Source organism: Lissotriton vulgaris, chromosome 3_1, assembly GCF_964263255.1.
Source record: "Lissotriton vulgaris chromosome 3_1, aLisVul1.2, whole genome shotgun sequence".
In the NCBI taxonomy this organism is placed as follows: domain Eukaryota; kingdom Metazoa; phylum Chordata; class Amphibia; order Caudata; family Salamandridae; genus Lissotriton; species Lissotriton vulgaris.
This window is the reverse complement of record NC_141689.1, coordinates 2090180744-2090200820: the sequence shown is the minus strand read 5'-3', so window position 1 is coordinate 2090200820 and position 20077 is coordinate 2090180744. Positions and strand designations below refer to the sequence as shown.

At 44.3% G+C, this 20077-nt stretch overlaps 2 protein-coding genes across 2 annotated transcripts in view; both read right to left on the bottom strand.

The window, feature by feature from the left end:
• The window catches only part of CLOCK (clock circadian regulator), a 1177342-nt gene that overhangs the window by 511018 nt on the left and 646247 nt on the right, over positions 1–20077 (bottom strand). The gene's annotated exons all lie outside the window — the stretch shown is intronic.
• On the bottom strand, positions 2593–4799 carry LOC147728845 (uncharacterized). The gene is made up of 2 exons (XM_086963350.1): positions 4092–4799; positions 2593–3816 (listed from the first exon to the last, which is right to left on the bottom strand). Exons 1-2 carry the CDS (start codon positions 4510–4512, stop codon positions 2798–2800), a joined length of 1440 nt encoding a protein of 479 aa, XP_086819476.1. The 5' UTR covers positions 4513–4799; the 3' UTR covers positions 2593–2797.

Here is a 20077-nt window from a genome sequence, read left to right as displayed (position 1 = left end):
TCATTCTCCACGTTATCCCAGTCCTTCCGTCGCCAAACACAACAGCTTTCAAAACCTTTCATTTAAATACATGAAAATAAAATTACTATGAAGAAGAGGAAGTGTTAAATATACGAGTCCCCAAAGCTCCCCCTGGGCGCATTCCCTAAGTTCAGATTTAATCTCTCCCTCATTCCTGTGTCCCTTTCCCCTCCTTTCTCCTCACTACCTGCCTCGTATATCACTCCTTTCTCCTCATCCCTTGCCTCCTAGTTCACTCCTTTCTCCACCCCCTGCCTCATGTAAAATATTGCTCACTCTCTCATTCCCCGGCATCTTGCTTCCATTCCCTCCTTCTCCCCTCATTCCTGACTTTTTCGAGCAGTTTTCCATGTTTCTCAAATATTTCTGATTTCCTCTCTTTAGGTTAACATTTTTCTTACCAGATTTCTTTGTATTTTAATTTTAAATAATTTTGCTAAGATCCACTGACTGAACATAAATCACAGTTTTCAAAAAATGCAAAAAAATCTAATTTATTAGTACAAGTTGCCACAGTTTCATCTACTCTCCCCTCCCGTCACTTTAATCAAAATCTATGCAATGCAGAAAACTTAGTCATGCCCCCCCTCTCCGGCACGGGTACATTTCTAGGGTTCAGGCAGCCTGGGTAATGCTAACTCGGCGGCCTGAACCCTAGGAAGGAACATGTACATATTCCGGAGAATGGAAACTAAAATAAACCCTAATAAAAATATCCAAATCAGCAAAATACTATAGGACGCTGCAACTACAATAAGGCCATCCAGGTCTTCCTTTGTTAGGTGAAGACAGCCATACTGCTGTGGAAACAGCCCAGCCCTATTCTGAAGCCTACCAGGTAAATATCAGTCCCGTCTCCAGGGAAAAGTTTCAGGCACTAAGGGCCCGATGTAGGTAGGGCTTTACCGATCGGTATCGGCCGAAAATACCGATTTTTGGCCCTTACCGATCGGTAAACAGCCATCGAGATGTAGGGAACCAAAAACAGAACGAATCGGATAGAAAACCGAATCGGAATGTGTACCGAACGTGAAAGGATCCGATACGTACATACCGAAAATCGGATATGTAACGAATCGGAAAAACACCGATTCGGTGACAAAGACCGAATCGGTCCATGTACCGAATCGTTAGTGACACCGAATCGGGAATTCACCGATTCGGTCCCACTACCGATTCGTTAGTGACACCGAATCGGGAAATCACCGAATCGGTCCATGTACCGATTCGGTAGAAATACCGATTCGGACATGAACCGAATCGGAAAACATGCCGATTCGTATGAATCTCCGATCGGGAAATTCCCCGATTCCAACAGTTGGGGAGATGTAGGGAGGCACAGAAACACCGAAATCGGCTCAAAATCGGTAGAATTCACTCGGTATTTACCATGGATTGCAATCAGGTGGTAACCAACTCCAACCCATATAAACAGTCCCAAAATGCATTGCAACTTGCAGGATGGCAGCTTTCTATGTCATTGCGAGGCGGCTACGGCTACAGCAGGAAGGACAGAGGGAATGGCTAAGAAATGAACAGGTCTACAGACAGAGGATAACCCTGTTCATGCTCACTGAGGCTGAGATCCTACAGAGATACAGGCTGGACTCTGACACCATACTTGAGCTCATCAGGGACCTTAAGCCATACTTGGACCACCACACCCCAAGGGCACACGCCATCCCTGCGCACGTCCAGGTGCTATGCAGCCTACACCTGGTAGCGTCTGGCAGCTATCAAAGTGGAGTAGCAGCAGCAGGAGGGGTGAGCCAGAGCAGCCTGTCAAGGTTCTTCCACATATTCCTTGACGCCATGATAGACAGGATGGACCAATACATCTCATTCCCTGCAACCCACGCAGAACTGCTACAAACCAAAGCGGACTTCTACCAGATGGCACACTTTCCCCAAGTCATCGGTTGCATAGATGGCACGCATATTCCGATTTGCCCACCAGCGGACACCGAATACATATACCGCAATCGGAAATCGACACACACCATCAACGTGCAGGTGATCTGCAATGCCAAGTGCACCATCACAGACCTGGTAGCAAAATTTCCAGGGAGTACCCATGACTCCTATATATTCCAACAGAGCGGCATATATGCACGGCTGATGGCTGGCGATTTTGGAGAAGGATACCTCCTAGGTGAGCCACATCATCAGACCCCCATAACACATGGTAGGTAGGTGTAATACATGTATGCATGTGTCTAATGTGACCCCTTTCTCTTCCAGGCGACAGTGCATATGCCCTCCGCTCATTCATACTCACCCCCTACCTCAACCCCTCCACACCCAGCCAAAGGAGGTATAACCGGGCCCACATACGCACCAGGAATGTTGTGGAACGGACCTTTGGCATCTGGAAAAGTAGATTCAGATGCCTGCACAAGAGTGGAGGTGCAAGGCAGTATACCCCCATCACCTGCTGCAAGATCATAGCTGTATGTGCAATGTTACACAACCTTGCGGTCAAGAAGGGCACTGAGGTGGAGTTGTCTGACTACGAGGACTATGACGACGACGAAGCTGTGCCACTGACACAGCCAGCTGGGGTGTGTACGCCATGTGATGGCAGATACAGACGTGAGGAGATCACTGAGAACTATTTCTGACTGAGTACAGATGCAAAGACAGCTAAATGTTGCTTGGAAAATAAAATTTTTAATAGTGATGCACCACAGTTACATCACTGAAGTGCATTAAAAAATGGAGTCTGTCAAAACAAATAAAGTCCAGGGTCCTGGTATGATCATCCCCCCTTGCCAGCCTATTTTTTGGCCCGCTTTCCAGACCCACTGGGGTGTCCCCCGGCCCCCTCCGAATGGCCTGCAGCATCAGCGGATCGCCTGGTGCTCCTCCTTGGCTCTGATGCAGCGCTGGCCGGGCTGCTGCGGCTGCTGCTGTCTCCAGCATCACCCAGGTCCAGGGCAGGATTGGAGGCGGCGTTTGAAATTAACATGGCCTCCATGGCCGTGGTGATTCTGGCCATCCCCCTGGTCAGCTCAGCCGTTTGCTGACTCTGCACCGACTCCTGATTTGCGCTTCGGATGCACAGCTGGGCGGTCGCCGATGCAAGGCGGGCCATGGCCCGGTTGAGCACCCGGGCATCCCTCCTGCGCGCAACCTCATGCTCCTCCTGCCTGGCAGAGGAGTGGGTGATGGCAGTGGTCAGCCTGCCCAACCCTGCTGCCACCTCCTTGTTGCTGTCCACAACAGCCTGGAACCCCTTCACCAACTCCCCCATCTGCAGGTTGTGCTGCAGGAGCTGGCGTTGGCAGGCCATGGTGGATCTGGCCTGTTGGCGCTGGATTTTGACCATCTGGCCCTCCAGGCCCAGGAACACACTGCCCTCCCGTGCTGGTGCAGCAGTGGTGGTGGTGGTGGTGGTGGCACGGCGTCTGGCACTGCTGCCTCCGGCCTGCTGAGTGGGCTGGGGTGCCACTGGTGGTGGTGTGGTGCTGGCCGGTCCCGGTGCCCCTGCTCCCAGGACAGGTAGGACGGGTGGCAAGGCCACGGTTGTGGCAGGAGCTGTTGTCGGCGGAATGGTCTGCCTTGTTGGGGAGTTGCATGGTGAAAATTGCAAGGGGGGTGAGCTGGGCAGTACTGGGGAGTGCACTGCCTGGAAATCAATCACCAGGACTCCCTCCATTCCAAGCCCTGTGGTGTCTCCTTCCTCATCCTCATCCTCCTCCTCCTGGCCAGGCTGGCTGGTGCTGGGCCCTGCCACTGCAGTAGTAGATGTCGAGGCTCCCTCTGCTGCCACAGTGGTGCTGCCTGATGGTGCCCCTAGGTACAAAGAAGCATTTGTAAACTGAGTGCCGATGTATTACAGGCAGTACAATTATGGCATTCCACATGTCCTTGCATCTCCTTACACCGTGTCACACTGTTTCCTGTCTTGTGATTCTGCACTGACATATCTGGCTAACTTCTGCTGACTACATGTACCATGATGCTTGTCTCTTGTATGTTGGTGGCAGTACAGTGCTGGTGTTTGCCTATGCATTGTGTCTAATGGGGAGGTGTCTGGTAGGGTGTGTCATGATGCGCATGCTTCTTACCTGTAGCTGTGGCCATCGCAGTGCTGTCCAGGGTCCCGATCCCTACGATGCTCGCCCTCTCGATGGTGCTGGAGACAATTTCCTCCAGCTCGGTGAGGGGTGGCGCCGGGTTCTGGCCTCCTCCGGTGTGTCCAGCCTGCCTCTGGATTTCGGCCAGCTTCCTCTTCGTGAGGCTGCGGAGGTCGTAGAACCTTTTCTTTAGTTCCTCAATGGACCTGGGGGTGACTCCAGCAGCATTGACCTTCTGTGCGATGTCGGTCCACAATCTCCTCTTCGTGCTGTCTGGCACGTTGAGGGACAGCCTGCCAAAGAGCTGGCGGTGCACCCTCACCACCTCCTCAACCAGCACCTGCAGTTCTGTGGTGGTGAATTTGGGCTTCCTCTTTTGGGAGGACTTCTGGCTTCCTGCCTGATCTGCCATTCTGCTGTTGTTCAGTCTGCAACCTCCTTCTCCCACTGCTGCTAACTGTGTGTTGGGCTCAGGCAGGCTTTCCAGTAACTTCTAGAAACTTCTTAATTGTCTGCACCTGCCAGGGTTGCCACTCCCTGTTTGGGTGGGGGAGGGGGAGCCACCTCATTGGCTGAATCGCCTATTGCCGAATCGGCTTTTACCGATTCGGTATTAGCCGAATCGGTAAAATCCGATTCGGTATTATCCGATTCGGTAAAAGCCGAATCGGTTCATGCAATGCATTCCTATGGGCTTTTTCGCCATGGGTCTATGATTGCCGATTCGGTTTTTACCGAATCGGCTTTTACCGATTCGGTATTCGCCGATTCGGAACTATCCGATTCGATGAGAGCCGATTCGGTGTTTTCCGATTCGTTGTTGGCCAAATCGGTAATTTCCGATTCGGAACGAGCTGAATCGGAACGTACCGATTCTCATTACCGATGCCGACCGATTCGGTTTTCATTCGGTATTTTTTTCCTACATATCGTTTTCCGATTTCAGAATACCGATTCGGCCCGCCTCGGTATTTTGAAATCGGAAAATCGCGTTTACCTACATCGGGCCCTAAATCTCTCGGGCTACATTCCAAGCCATCTTTTTTTGCCTACGGCACCACTCCAGACCTGGAGCAACCATATGCAAATCAGGCTTGGTCCTAAGTGAATAGTAAGCACCTTGCACAACCTTCATGTATCAGGCAACATTTGAGGGGGAGGGGTGGTTGGGGACAGGAGGAGGCCATGGGGCCAGCAAGGAAGAGCCACTGGACACAATCATGGGGCTTGCAGTAATTTGCCACTGGGGTCAGTCTTAACTATAGCTTTGGCAACTTCTGGCGATTCTCAGTAGTAGTGGGCACCACTAGTCAAAAGCGTCTCATGGAACTAGTGTGGGGGCAGGGACTCTGACATCAATACACAGACACAATAATATATACTCCCGCACAATGCTAGGGTCATTTAAAACAAGACACTGAACAGCAAGGCAACTACATTTAACCCCTTTGCTGCGGCGGCTATTCCGCCGCAGCGCTAAGGGGGGGCGGTCGTGCGGCGGTCCCGTGCTTGTGACGGAACCGCTCCGTCACGGCTCGCGGGTGAGCTGTGCTTGTGACGGAACGGTTCCGCCACGAACCCGCCCGCCCATTATTTAGTCAGCGCAGGCACGGAACTCGCGCCGCGCAGGCGCGGCGAGCGGGCTGTGACGGAACCATTCCATCACACGCACAGCTCACCCGTGGCTTGTGACGGAGCGGTTCTGTCACAAGCATGCAACGGGTTAAAAAGGATAGGTGTCTGTGGGAGCATTGTACGGCTTCTGCAGCGCTTATGCTGGCACTAGCTAGGCTACCCTCGCCTCTCTAAACTGACCCGCATGCATTAGTCATTAAGAAGTTTTTATCGGAGGTCGGCTCCACTGGCCAGCTCGCTCGTGTTACGGACACAAAACAATAAACAGGAACAGAGCGACTAAAAACATGAGCGCTTGTGTTATGGCCAGAAACCAACAAAACAAATAGTGTGCCGAAATTAACATAAATGGCCAGAAATTAAATTAGACATGTAAAAGGGCCAGTGTCCAATGAGAGGGAACAACATGCTAAAAGGACAGACAAAAAGCAACCATTCACCAACGAAAACAAGGAATTTCAAAAGGCAAAAGAAGGAACAAATGAAAAGCAGTGGGCATGCTGAAAGCCCACGAAGTAGATAGAGCTTGTCTCCAAGAGACAGCGTGTGAGCTGCCTAGGGAAGACCTAAAAACGCCAACTAATATCACTGAGAAGTGATACTGACGAGGATTCAGCTTAAAAAAATGTTTTTTATTTAAAACAACTCCAGGGCATTTCCTACAGCAGTCAAAGTGTTCTGGTAGAGATAGCTAAAATGCATTTAGGATTACACATTAAAAGCGAAAAACCTCTTACATATGAAGTTGTTAGGACCACAATCAGTAACTCAAAACAGCCATACAAACCACAACTCACACACCAAATGTTATGCTCATGACTTTACCCTCAATGAAATCGATGTAGATTACATGCTGCAATATCTTACAAATAAAATTACATAACACATTACCCTTAGCACTTGGACTAAATGTATTACCATTTATTGATTTAATTAGGTCTTGCTGTTTAGTTACTTTGTTCTTTTGTGTTAATTATTGATATCAATATTGTCAAGTCATGAGCATTGCATTTGGTGTGTGAGTTATAGTTTGCATGCCTGCTCTGAGAATTACAGATTGTGGTCCTAACCACAACTTGTGAATTTAAGTATTTTTTCAGTTTCAATCAAAACCATAACTGCAATTTGACTGTGTTTTTTTAGGTAAATTTGAGTTTAAAAAAAACATCTTCCGTTGTTGTAATCAATGCAACCATAGCTTCACTTTAGCCTTTGTTTTTTCAGTGAATTTTTGATCATTCATCATATCCAAGAGCTCCCTGCACCCAACCCTCATTGTGCCCGGTCTTCAGCCTCATGTTCAGCAAATTTTGGCCGCAGGGCCTTGCCTCAGGTCAAGTCATGTGCCCAATCATTGGCAGGCAGCCAAAATCTGTTGCACACAGCTGCCTTGTACCCAATACTACGGGAGTGGCCAACCTCCGCTGTGCATGCTGTTTAGCTATGCCCGCATAGGTTGATGGAAGGCCTGTGCTTCAGCCAGGCCCTGCGCCCAACCCTCTCTAAGCAAACCACTACTGTGCATGTCCTTTGGCCGTGAGCAAGATGGCCTGGCTACATAGGCTGGCCTCTAGCCAGGCCCTTCGCTCATCCCACCGTGGGTGAGCAGCTGCCCACTGCAGAAGGCCTTCAGCCATTCCACAGCGGGGGTTGGCCGCATGGCATAGCTGACCCCACCCTCCACAGGTAGAAAATCTCCCCAGCTCATGGACTTCAGCTGCATACAGCAGGGGTTCCTGACCTCAGCAGCACTGGCTAGCTACTAATCCAGGTCCTAAATCCAGGCCCTACATCGTGCCCCTCTGCTCAGAGCCTTCGGCCATGCATACTGCAAATTGTTCACAGGGCCTGTTCTCCTGCAGTGGGGGTTGGCCGCAGGACTTTGCCTCAAAACTATGTGCAATGGCTAAGCCCTACAGTGCACAGCCTTTGGGAATGCACTGAAGAATTTGGTAGTAGGTGGCCAGTCCCTGCTACACAGAGCCTGTGGCCATGCGCAGTAGATTGGCTGCAGGGACTAAACTGTCTTTGCCCTACTCCCAACCCACCACGTTTGGCCAAGTGCAGCATAGGGCACAGAATAACCCCCCATCTCTGCCCCGTTTTTCACTGTTTCTTCTTATTCCCTATTTCTTTTTGATTTTTCCAACATAGCGCTCAGTGCACCTTGTGGGGTAACGGCAGGGCTACTTAGTCCAATCGTGCACCTTTTGTTTTTGATTTTGGGTTTGTAAATTCACAGAGGACCCATGAATTTATAGTCCAGGTATCTCTCAAATCTAACCTCTTCTTGCCCAAGCTAAGCACCTCTTTAACCCCTTTGATGCTGATGACGAGCTCAGCTCGTCATCAGCCACGGTGGTCGTGTTCGGATGACGAGCTGAGCTCGTCATCTAATGCGGCTTTTAGAAAAAAGCCACGTAGCGGAAAAATAACCGCCGCAGCGATGCAGTTAAGCACCAATTTCTTAAATACTACTCCGCGGATTTACACTAAACCAAGGAAAGGCACTTTAAAATTCTACCTTCATGTTAAATCTGTTCGAATTAATCTTAGCTATTTTTCTATATAGAGAAGAACTCTATGGTAATTGAAGAGGGAAACGCCACTTTTGAGACACCACCTTTTTCATTAATAAACACAAGGGTTTGGTAAGGGTAAGAGGGTTACCCCTATTAAAAAAGGTAATTTCTTAATGAATAATAAATATATATACTTAAAAGCAAGCACAGTTGGTTCAAGTGGTTTGCCCCATTATAAATTTAACAGTGCGAAAGTATTGCCTAGGTACTTATCACGTAAAAGCGATTTGCAAAGAACAAAGAAATTAGCGAGTAAAATAAATGTAATCTGCAATTATTGGCTGGGAGGGTGAAAGGGTCAAAATTGTAACATATAACTGGTGGGGCTCATGAGTGAGTACAACCTATGGCAATTAGTTGAACCAGATATTCCAAGGGCGACAGCAGATAACTCATTGATGACAAGGGTTTCTTCATGAACATAGAAACAAGATGGACAGGAAGTGATGTATGCGCTATGAAGATAATCAGGAAACCACAGAGTTTTTGAAGGGAGTGGTCCATCTAGAGGTAAACCCACTGACAGAACTTTGTCTTCCATAGGGTCAGAATAGTAGAGGTACCTCAATGTATTTCCATCTGTTCTTAACACTTCCTATAGAAACCAGAGGAGTTTCCATTTCCAACCATCTCTAAATGAGTTCCTGAAGGGGAACTACAATCTGTTTGATGGTCCTGAACTTCACGTGGCTCTGGAACTTAAGAAATGAGATTGCAAATATCTGATTGATACTGTAGTATAATAGCTCCGGCTCATAAATCTCCTCAACTAGCCAACAGCCTGATAGGGTCCCACAAATGGCAGCAGGGCTATACTCATTTGCCACTTGTATCTCTAGACTCACTTATTCACCATTTTATAATCTGCGTAAATTGAGATTCTGATGTCATCAGTACATATTGAGCTTTTGATTTTGTCACTATTGAGGGAAATTTTTACTTTTTACATCCAATGCTTCGGTAGAGAATCAATTTTATCTATACGTAATATGTTGATTTGATCCGTACAAGTGTTTATTCTTATTTCATTTAAATGGATTGCGATGATTACGTTATCAGTCCGGCCTGAGATTTGCATTTCATCTCTTTGTCTGGAGAACTTATTTTTCTCCTGTATTGATGGAGATTTGGATTTCTTGTGTATGGACAGAAATAAGCTCATCAACTCTACAGACAGATCAGGACTTCATCTGTGTTGACGAAGACTTTGATGTAATATGTACGGGTGGTGACTTGAGTGTCATAGAAATGGATGGACTTTCTTTCATCTGTATAGCCGGAGATCTGGATTTCATCTCAGTGAATTTGTATTGAATTGAGATTTGGATTTCACCCTCATAAAAGTTGAGATTTCATCAATGTGAATTTGCATTTGATTGTGATTTGGTTTTCAACCTTGTGGACTGAGATTTGGATTTCATCCCTGTGGACTGTAATTTGGTTTTCACCCTAGTGGATTGTGATTTGGATTTCATCTTCATAGTTAAAGAAGTTCATTTTTACCAGTATGGGTTTAAAAAATGCTTTTAGTCTACGTGGATTGAGATTTCAGTTTCATCTGTTTGGATGAAGATATGGATTTTAGCAGTGTAATGAGATGCTGATGTCATTTGTGTGACATTAGATTTAGATTTCACCTGCGTGAGGTAGAATGTTTTTCTTTTGCATCATTTCATATTCTTTTATTACCACCAGGGCCGGTTCTAGCAAGGGGGCCGGTTGGACCAGGTCCACCCAAACCTGTTCTTTGGCCTACCCAGTCACGACAGGAAAGGCCATGGAGAAGGCACCTCTTAAGTGCTTCTTCAATTTCAACGTTGGAACTTAGAAATTATTTTTTACTGTGTTTAGAACTGAAATTGAGTGGTGTGTTTTGGGTAGAGGTGGGCGAGAAAACAAATTAACAGGGAGAGCCGACTAAGGCTCTGCCTGGGCCTTAGAGCCCATTCACAAGCTGAGCCCTGAACATGTTTACTATGTGAAACATACAAAAAACGTCATGGAAAATACGATGCAGTCTCTTCAGAATTATTATTTTTTTTAAATTAATACATGGAAGCTTTGACATTAATGTTACAATATAGTGCTGCACTGAGATGTATATTAAAAGGGAAAGTTTTTAAACATGAGCTTACATTAATTCCTATCCCGTCCTCACACTGGTAACAGTGCCATTAGTAAACCAAGAGCTAAAACAGTTGTCATGTGAACTTAGTATGTGGCCCAGAATATTACAGAGAAACAATAGTTTACTAAATCCATTCATGTACATTCATGTCATGCAATACATGATACAGATCTTGTTGTCCGCCGTGGCACTAGTCACATTTGCCCAGAGAATTCTTTGTGGCGTCTCCTCTGGCTGTCTGTGTTTTTAAAGGGAGGACACCCAGTCGGAAAAGGGTACGCGACTTGCACTGTGCTCGAACTGAAACTGTAAATAATGTTCGGGGTTTTAAATATTATGTTTTCCGAGAAAGTTTTGTAATGCTTTAATTGGATACAATATTCTTTGTCCATTTCATAGCTTATTCTTGGCGTCCTATTTTAAAAAAAGCTTCAGGTGCGCTGGAGTCCAGGCCTGCGAAAGTGCGGCAGTGTTTTGTGACACCTCAAGGACTTTTAACCCTTTCCTTGCTGCCGTCGGCCAATGGCTGTCGCGAGCACTACCTTGGTAATGGTGCGCACCCACATAACACTCGCTAAGAATTTCCCCGCCCGATCTCTCTCACTCAACCATTCAGTACTCGTATTAATTGCACATCACAGGGGCAGCTGAAACACCTCACTCAACTACACGGACTTCCTGGATTAGTCACTCTCTGCCTTACCTGAACACTCGCTAAGAATCTCCCCGCCCGATCTCTCTCACTCAACCTTTCAGTACTGTTATTAACTGCACATCACATGGGCAGCTGAAATTCCAGGAGCCTAGTCCCGACAGCTCGACGACCTCGGAGGGCTGGAAGAGGTCCCCCGCTACACGGCGGAGGAGGGCACTGGACATCGAATGCTGTCTCATACTATGTGACCTATTGTTCCATCTGTCTGTCTATGCTCCCCCAGGGGCAGCTGAAATTCCAGGAGCCTAGTCCCGACAGCTCAACGACTTCGGAGGGCTGGAAGAGGTCCCCCGCTACACGGCGGAGGAGGGCACTGGACATCGAATGCTGTCTCATACTATGTGACCTATTGTTTCATCTGTCTGTCTATGCTCCCCCAGGCACTTCTCTTGTAAAGCGCTCTGATATCCGCAAGGATCTTGTCCGCGCTATATAAAACTTTCCAAATAAATAAAATAAAATGTATGTGGACGTGCTTTCTTGTCCAAATATGAAGAAAAATGAGTTTTGGGGGTAATAAAATATTTGCCCATGCTCACACAGTTGAAGTGGGAAAGCTGCATTTCATCCAAATTTTATGCTTTCACTTTGTACAAATCAGCCACTAAATGGCAATCTATTTGTCTCTCCAGCTTATGTTAATGTTTTTTTACATCTTTGTGCAGTTTTCTGATGTTTTTATATAGTGTGAACTAGACCTGGATATAATAAAAACGCTTTACACAAACACCAGTTACATTACACAAGGTTACATTTATTTCTTTTAGGCACGAGATTTGCCCAGAATCACAGGATGTTTATTTATTTATGCAGTTTATTGAGCGCATGATTACCCAAGGGTGTCTTGGCGCTATGATAGACAGAAATTGAAGGTTGGGCACGGGAATCAGGAGTTAGTAATTGAACAAACACGTCTTCAACTGCTTCCTGAATGATAGTAATGTTGGAGCATTCTTTAGATGTCCTGGCATGGTGTTCCATAATTTGTCAGTAGCTAATGCAAAAGACCTGTCTCCCCAGGTTGCTTTTTTAGTTTTAGTTACTTCCAGAAGATTAGCATCAGCAGATCTAAGATTGCGTGAAGGTCGATAGGGATGAGGGGCATCTTTAAGAAAGGCTGGTGCTTTTTCATGAATGCTCTTGAAGGTAATGCAGAGGACTTTGAATTTAATGCATTGTCTGATTGGCAACCAATGGAGATTACGGATGGTATTAGAGATTGGCTTGAATTTTGGTGCACTTGTGACGAGTCGTGCGGCCGCGTTTTGGACCAGCTGAAGTTTGTTGACTACTTGTTCTTGGGCGTTAAGCATGAGTGCATTGCAGTAGTCGACTCGGGACATTAATAAGGTAGAAATCAAGGTATTTATGGTATTTAGTGGGAGATAGGGCTGGATTTTTTTTATCATTTTGAGTATGAAAAAAGAGGCAGAAACTATAGAGTTGGCTTGTTGATTACATGAAAGTTTATTATCAAAGATAACACCAAGATTTCTAACCTTGGTGACAGGATTGGGCGGAGGGCCAAGATCTTGCGGCCACCATATAGAAGACCATGCAGGGGTAAGTTTCCCAAACACCATCACCTCGGTTTTATCCGAGTTGATTTTCAGACAATTTGAGTGCATCCAGTTACATATGACAATCATTCCTTTCTGGAAGTTGTTGGCAACCTCCATTCCATTGTTGTTGATAGCCAGGACAAGCTGTGTATCGTCTGCGTACGATGTAACTGCTAGACGATAAGCTTTGATGATCCTCGCTAAGTCCGCCACATAAATGTTAAAAAGTGTCGGTTTAGCGAGGATCCCTGGGGGACTCCACAAGGTAGTGTAAAGGAGTCAGAAGAGAATGTGCCCATGGAGACTGATTGTTCTCGGTCTGTCAGGAAGGATGCCAGGAGTGAGAGAGCATCAGATGATATTCCAGCTTTTCCGACACGGTCGATCAGAATAGAATGATCGACCCTGTCGAAAGCCGCGGACAGATCGAGTAGTATGAGCACCGCGGCGCCTCCTTTGTCAAGGATCAGTCGTATCTCGTCTGAGGCTTTTATTAATGCTGTCTCCGTCCCGTGTCCCCTCCTGAAGCCAAATTGAGAGGCATTTAGACAGTTGTTAGAGTCTATATATTCGGATAGTTGAATATTCATGATCTTCTAAATGATCTTAGATGGATAGGGAATGCATGCTATCGGTCTGTAACTGGTTACTTTGGAAGGGTCCAAAGTAGTTTTCTTGAGTAGAGGCTTAATGATAGTTTTTTTCCATATGGTAGGATAAATACAGGATGAAATCATGGCGTTAAACATGTTTGCAAGAGCAATTGAAATCTTCTCTGGAGCCATTTTAATGATGACTGAAGGTGGGCAGGGATCATCAGGTGAACCCGAATTGGTAGACATCATTAGTTTTTGAATCATCTCAGGCGAAGTGTAACTAAATGAAAAATTGGGATGATTGGGGATTATGAAGGGGTTGAGGGGAGTGGAGTTGAGCGTGGTGTCAGTCTGATGTGCTTTGTTAGTAAGTTTGTGAAAGTTGGAATAGATATCACACACTTTTTCTTGGAAGTAGGTGGAAAGTGCATTGCACATAGATTGGGAGGCTTCAACAGTGGAAGGTTTATCATGGCCAGAGAGATGGGAAACGACCTTAAAAAGTTGTTTTATTGAATCTTGAGCTGATTCAATTTGATTGTTAAAGAAAATACTTTTCTGATTAATGATTGATAATTTGTAATTATTTAATTTTTTTTTATAACAGCTTTTCTCATGGGGGTCGTAGTTAGAACGCCACTTGCGTTCCTGGCGTCTACAGCTTTGCTTTTCTAGCCTAAGTGCGCCAGTGAACGAAGGAGCAGAGTTTGAAAGCCTGTTAGGAGAACGTTTTTTTATAGGAACAGAGGTGTCAATTGCAGTCTTAATACACCTAGTATAGTGAATAGCTGCAGCTTAGATAGCTCAATAGATGTTGAGCCAATGCTGAGACTTGAGCCTAGCTTGTTCAGTTTCAAAGTTGGAAGCTCTTGAAATAACACCACATATTGGGTAGATTGTGGGTGGCAGGCAGAATCCACATGAAAGCTCTGCTCATTATGGGCTCGCCAGGCTTCAGGCTTAAGCCCAGATCAAGCTTTCATTGCCAGTCTTCCTAGCGCAAAAAAATAAGACTTAGGTCTGGCAACAGGGAAACCTTTAAGTACTATTACAATCTGCATGGAATCCTGGTGCTGGAGCCTGGCCTGCTGGAAATTATAAGAGCTGCGCATAGACATCAGCTCTTACTCTCATATAACTGTGTAGATGCACTGTATACCTGCTTGGGAGAAGATATAATGAAAATCTATGATTTGAAGGCTACCTACAGCATTGACAAAAATATGGCCTGCATTGGCCCACCCGACGAACCTTTGGCCCATCCAGATGAACATTTCTAGAACCGGGTCTGATTACCACTGTATCTGCCAAAGGGCCTCTAGCAGACACTTTAGACCAACTGGGATTTAATCCTTTAATACTGAACATTAGGCTTAAATCAAAATACTGTTGGCCATTTTAGAATTAAGAAAAATACATTCATTTTATATACAAGGGTGGTCTTGCAAATGAACCAAAAACAATTTACCTTAAGGTAGTGTTTAGAGGGGAAGCCATCAGCTACTACTTCTTCCAGTGGAAGACCCCATCAACTGTGTCAAAGACCCCTACCCTATATATTTACGTAGCAAACTTCGCTCTCGGAGTCAAGGCTATATCTGGTCCGAGTGCACAAAAGCTGTGCAGCTTCAGAGTACAGGTACCTCCAGAACAGTGCTTCCCACATGCTGTTCTCAGTTTCATGCCACTGCAGCAGGAGTGGAGGCTTATAAAGAGCTTGTCTGCACAACTCAGGAAGGAAACTAGGCACTGAGATGCAGTCGCTTCGATGGCACCTTCCTAAAAATAGGGTGTTGAAATCAAACAGGAATCAATGTAGAATAAATTGTAGCTTTAATGTCCAGCACAGCATTTACAACTTCTCTGCTACAGGTCCAGTTAAGAACTGTCCTTCAGCCTTAAGCACCTTCTAGAATCCACAATCTCATTGGAATTATAACATGGTGTGCAGGCAGGTATCTGAAGAACCTCATGATGTCATGTAAGCAGATATAAATAAAAATATGGAAGACAAGATACAGAATGTAACATATCCCCCTTTTCCATAAAACAAACAGAAAGATTTAAACATAGTCCCTAAACTTAGTTGGTCTATTTATAACACAGATGTTTTGTTTGATCCTTCAGGCAACAGTGTCATAATCATTCTGTCCTGAAATATCAGAATTAGATTTATACCTAGAACTAACATCATGGACAAAATTATTACACTTGGCAATTCTCCTTACACTCCACAATTTTCCATCTTGAGTAATTACAGAATTACTAAAAATGTTTTGATTTGAATAGGCCTACCAAACTTACATGAGCCTTTTGTCATCAAACCTGGTCTCATAATTCTCACCCAATCCCCTTCAACAAAATTATGAGTTTTGACTCTTCTAGCAGTATCATGTATGCATTCCTTAATGTCCAATTTATCTTGACATTTGTTCTTAAACCACCATGGACAAATTTTTGACGCAGGATCTCTTCCCGTTAGTAATTTGAAAGGGCTAAGTTCAGTTGTTGAATGAGGCGTAATTCGATAAACCCACAACCTTTCTCTTAATTCATTCATCCATTCTCCACGTGTATTAACAACATCCGTAACATAAGACTTCAACACTCTATTAAACCGTTCTACCTGGCCATTTTAGTGTGGTTCGTATAATGATGTTCACTTGTGTATAATGCCATGTCCCTTTAAGAAATTCTCCATTTCTATTGACTTCAATTGCACACCATTGTCTGTAACTAACACAGAAGGACAACCCTCTCGAGCAAAAATCTCTTTAAAAAAAATGATTACTGCATTAGTGGTGGCACTAGATACAAACTTTACTTCTGGCCATTTTGAGTGGAAATCAATCAACACTAATGCATACCGTGAATTCTCTGGTAAGTTCTTAAATGGGCCCGAAATATCAAAGGCTAACTTTTCCCACGGCATGTCTGGCCACTTCAACACTTTCAAAGGTGGAACAGTAGTTCTAAGCATCTTCTCACTCGACACACATTCTGCACATTCTCTTACTGTTCTATCAATGAACGCATCCATTCCTGGCCACCAAAAGAAACTCCTAATCAACCTTTTTATAGAAGATATACCTGGATGTGTCTTATGAGCCAACTGAAGAATAACCTCTTGTATTCCTTGTGGTGGAACACACTTGCCTGACTTAAACAGAAAATCATTCTCCAATTCCAATTCATCTGCTACCTTAGCAAAAGGTAAAAGCTCTTCTTTAATTAGATTCTTTTTTGGCCATCCTTCCATCACATATTTTTTAAGGGTACTCCACTTATCATCTTGTAAATGTAAATGTAAATGTAAATGTATTTGAGCTTATATAGCTTCCCTAAGACAACTGTCCCACTTCTCCTCTGTGATCTCTTGAAACTGATCACAAGTGAAACCTACTCTTTATCTAACATCGTTTGCATCTTTCAAAGTTTCACTCACGGTTTACTGTACTTTCCTCCAAGTTCTATCGGCGTCATTGCTGCCTTTGAGCTCGGAGTGCGAGCCGTCATTTCTGCCTTCGATCCTTGTGTACAAGCGTCTTCTGCTACAATCACGATCTTTCGTCAACACGTTGTATGCTGTGTATGACGTCATCGGCGGCCATTTTATCACCAAGGAAACGGCTAGAAACAACTCGGCAACCACGGAGCTGCGCGATATTTATATAAATTGTGCCACAACTTTTCTTTCAAGATATTTTTACGCTTTTGAAGTTAAAGACTACGTTTCATCGAATTAATGTGGGGTAATTAAATTTTGACAACATTTCAAGATTTTCTTCATTTGATAATTTTATGTTGTAAAATAATATGTATTACTAGCACTATTCCACATGTTAGCTGGATATACAAGATTTACTTGATATATATATTTAGTTCTTTCATTACATTTCATCTTTTATTCATAAGATATAATATATGCAGTTCGGACCCCCAGCAAAGTTTTTACAGACAAAAGGTGATCCTCCCATGCCATGGGCAAGATGGAAGGAAGAATTCATTACCTATATGAAAGCTATAGATGGGGAACGCATGGGGGCAGAAAGAAAAAAAAAAAATTCTCCACTGTTTAGGTTCAGAGGGGCAAGTTATTTTTAGATCCTTACCCCAAATTACTTTACAGACTGATGGAAGTGGTGATAATCTAAATGTTTATAATCAAGCTTTGTTACGTATTGAAAAAAGATTTAAGCCTGTTACTAGTATTGCTTTGAACCGATTTAAATTCTATACCAGGCCACAAAAGGATGATGACAATTTTGATGACTTTCTTACAGGTTTAAGGTCCTTGTCTCTACATTGTAATTTTGGATTGTTAACAGATAAAATGATTAGAGATCAGATTATAGTACATGTCAAGAACAAAAAAATACAGGAAAGATTATGGGTTTTAGGTAACCCTACTTTATCTGAAGCTATTTCAGAAGCGAAAGCATTAGAACAGTCAGAGAAATGGATGGAAGTTGTTAAGGATAATTCTAGTAAAAAAATAACGGAGGAGGAGGTTTGTAATATTAAGCTCAAAAATGATAATCAAACACATCAAACCCATCAACAAATACAACCTTCACGTTTTCAACATAATTACAGAGGAGGATTGTATAGAAGTCCTCAAGGACAGTTTGTTATAGATGTGGCAATAAATCACACTTAGCGTCTTTTCCTGGTTGTCCTGCACTTAACAAAGAATGTAGGAGCTGCGGTAGAATAGGACATTTCACTAGTGTTTGTAAGGACCTCAAAAGCAGTGTAACACCTTCTAGAGGAGCAGTATCTTGTCTTGCTTGTAATGAAACTGCACACAGTAATACTCTACATGATACAAACATTGTTGATAAGGGGTTTGTTGTTTCTATAATTGATGTAGTTCCAGATCACATCAAAAAATCACCTAATAGTGATTTTGAAATTTGTCAAGTTAACATAACTTTGATGGTAGATTCAGGTTCGCCTTGGACAATCATTACTCAACAATATTTTCTAGAGAAGTTGAACAAACAGTTATGTTTAGATAATTTAATACCATCTGATATTAAGGCTGTTAGTTTTGAAGGAAATCAAATTGAAGTTGAAGGATTTTTTCATGTCTCCATTCATTTCAAGCATAGATGTGCTGATATTAAACTGTACATCGCAAAAAAAGGTGTTAATGTCCTAGGATGCCGTGACCAATATAAGCTAGGTATTATATTGAATCCTAGAGCTAAAGAACCTGTTATGTTATGTGAAGATGCACTGTATTGTCAAGTTGCCACTGTTAATGACGATGTTAAGAATGATGATGAGGAACGGAAGTTAGTAAACTCTTTCAAGAATGTTTTTTGTGACAAGTTAGGAAAACTGAAGAGTTTTTCCCACAAAATTGTTTTGAAAGAAAATGCTACACCGGTAAAACAAAAAATAAGGGGTGTACCAATAAGTGTAAGGCAAGAACTGAAAGATATGTTGAAAGAATTATCAGATGAGGGTATCATCGAAACTATTGAATCTGCTGAGTGGGTTTCTCCCATAGTTTTGGTTCGCAAACCTGATCAAAAGTTAAGGGTGTGTGTTGACCTCAGAGCTCTCAACTCCAATATTGTCCTCTACAGAATGTCCCGATCATCCGCCCAGTAGATGATCCCTTAGCCACCCTGCCCTTGATTACAAAGGACAGATTGGCAAATCTTGTAGGGCGGGTTAAATCAGGCTCTCGGGCCGACCCGTGTCCCCCGGAGATCTTTAAACTAGCCATGCCAGGCATCGAGGACGATGTTCTGTCTCTCCTCAATAATTCCCTACAAATAGGACTGGTCCCATCCTCCTTTAAGGAGGCACGGTTGATCCCCCTGCTGAAAAAAACAGGGGCAGACGTAAAGAACTTAAAGAACTTTAGGCCGATCTCTCAGCTCCCATTTTTGGCCAAAGTTCTGGAGCAGCACGTCCTTACGTATCTCTCTGACCACCTGGAGAAAAATGTCCTACTTGAGACAAACCAAGCTGGGTTCTGTGCGCATCATAGCACGGAGCTAGTGATGCTATCAATCCTGGACGAGCTAAGGAATAGAGCTGACAAGAAACTTCCTGGGGCCCTGGTGCTATTAGACCTCTCCTCGGCTTTTGACACTGTTTGTCATAGTCAATTGCTGCTGCGGTTGAGGGACTTTGGCATACAGGGCACAGCACTTGTCTGGCTCGCTTCCTTTCTCCAAGGGAGAACTCAGAGAGTTCAACTGGCGGACCTATCATCAACTACAGTACCTATCACCTGTGGTGTACCACAAGGTTCTGCCCTTTCCCCTCTTTTATTTAATATTTATTTACAACCCCTGATTTCGGCCCTTAACCAGATGGACTGCCAAATTTACAATTACGCCGACGACACCCAAATTGTCATCCAAATGGAGGATTGTTCGGATGCACACGCAAGAATGCAGAACATCCTGAGATACACTGCCAATTGGATGTCTCTAAATTCGTTGAAAATCAATCCAGATAAGACAGAGGTGTTGCCAATTACCACCAAGGGCAACCCCTGGAATGATCTGTTCTGGCCATCAGAACTAGGAGCTCCTCCAAAACCGGCAGCTGTAGTGAAAAGCCTGGGCATCTCCTTGGGCGGGAGTCTGACGATGCAAAGGCAAGTCTCTGGAGTGGTGGGCACGTGTGTGGGCCTACTTCGACAGCTTAGGAAAATTTCCTCACTCTTGTCCTTTGCCACCCTAAGACGCGCTGTTTTTGCCATGATCCTAGCTAGAATGGATTATGGTAACT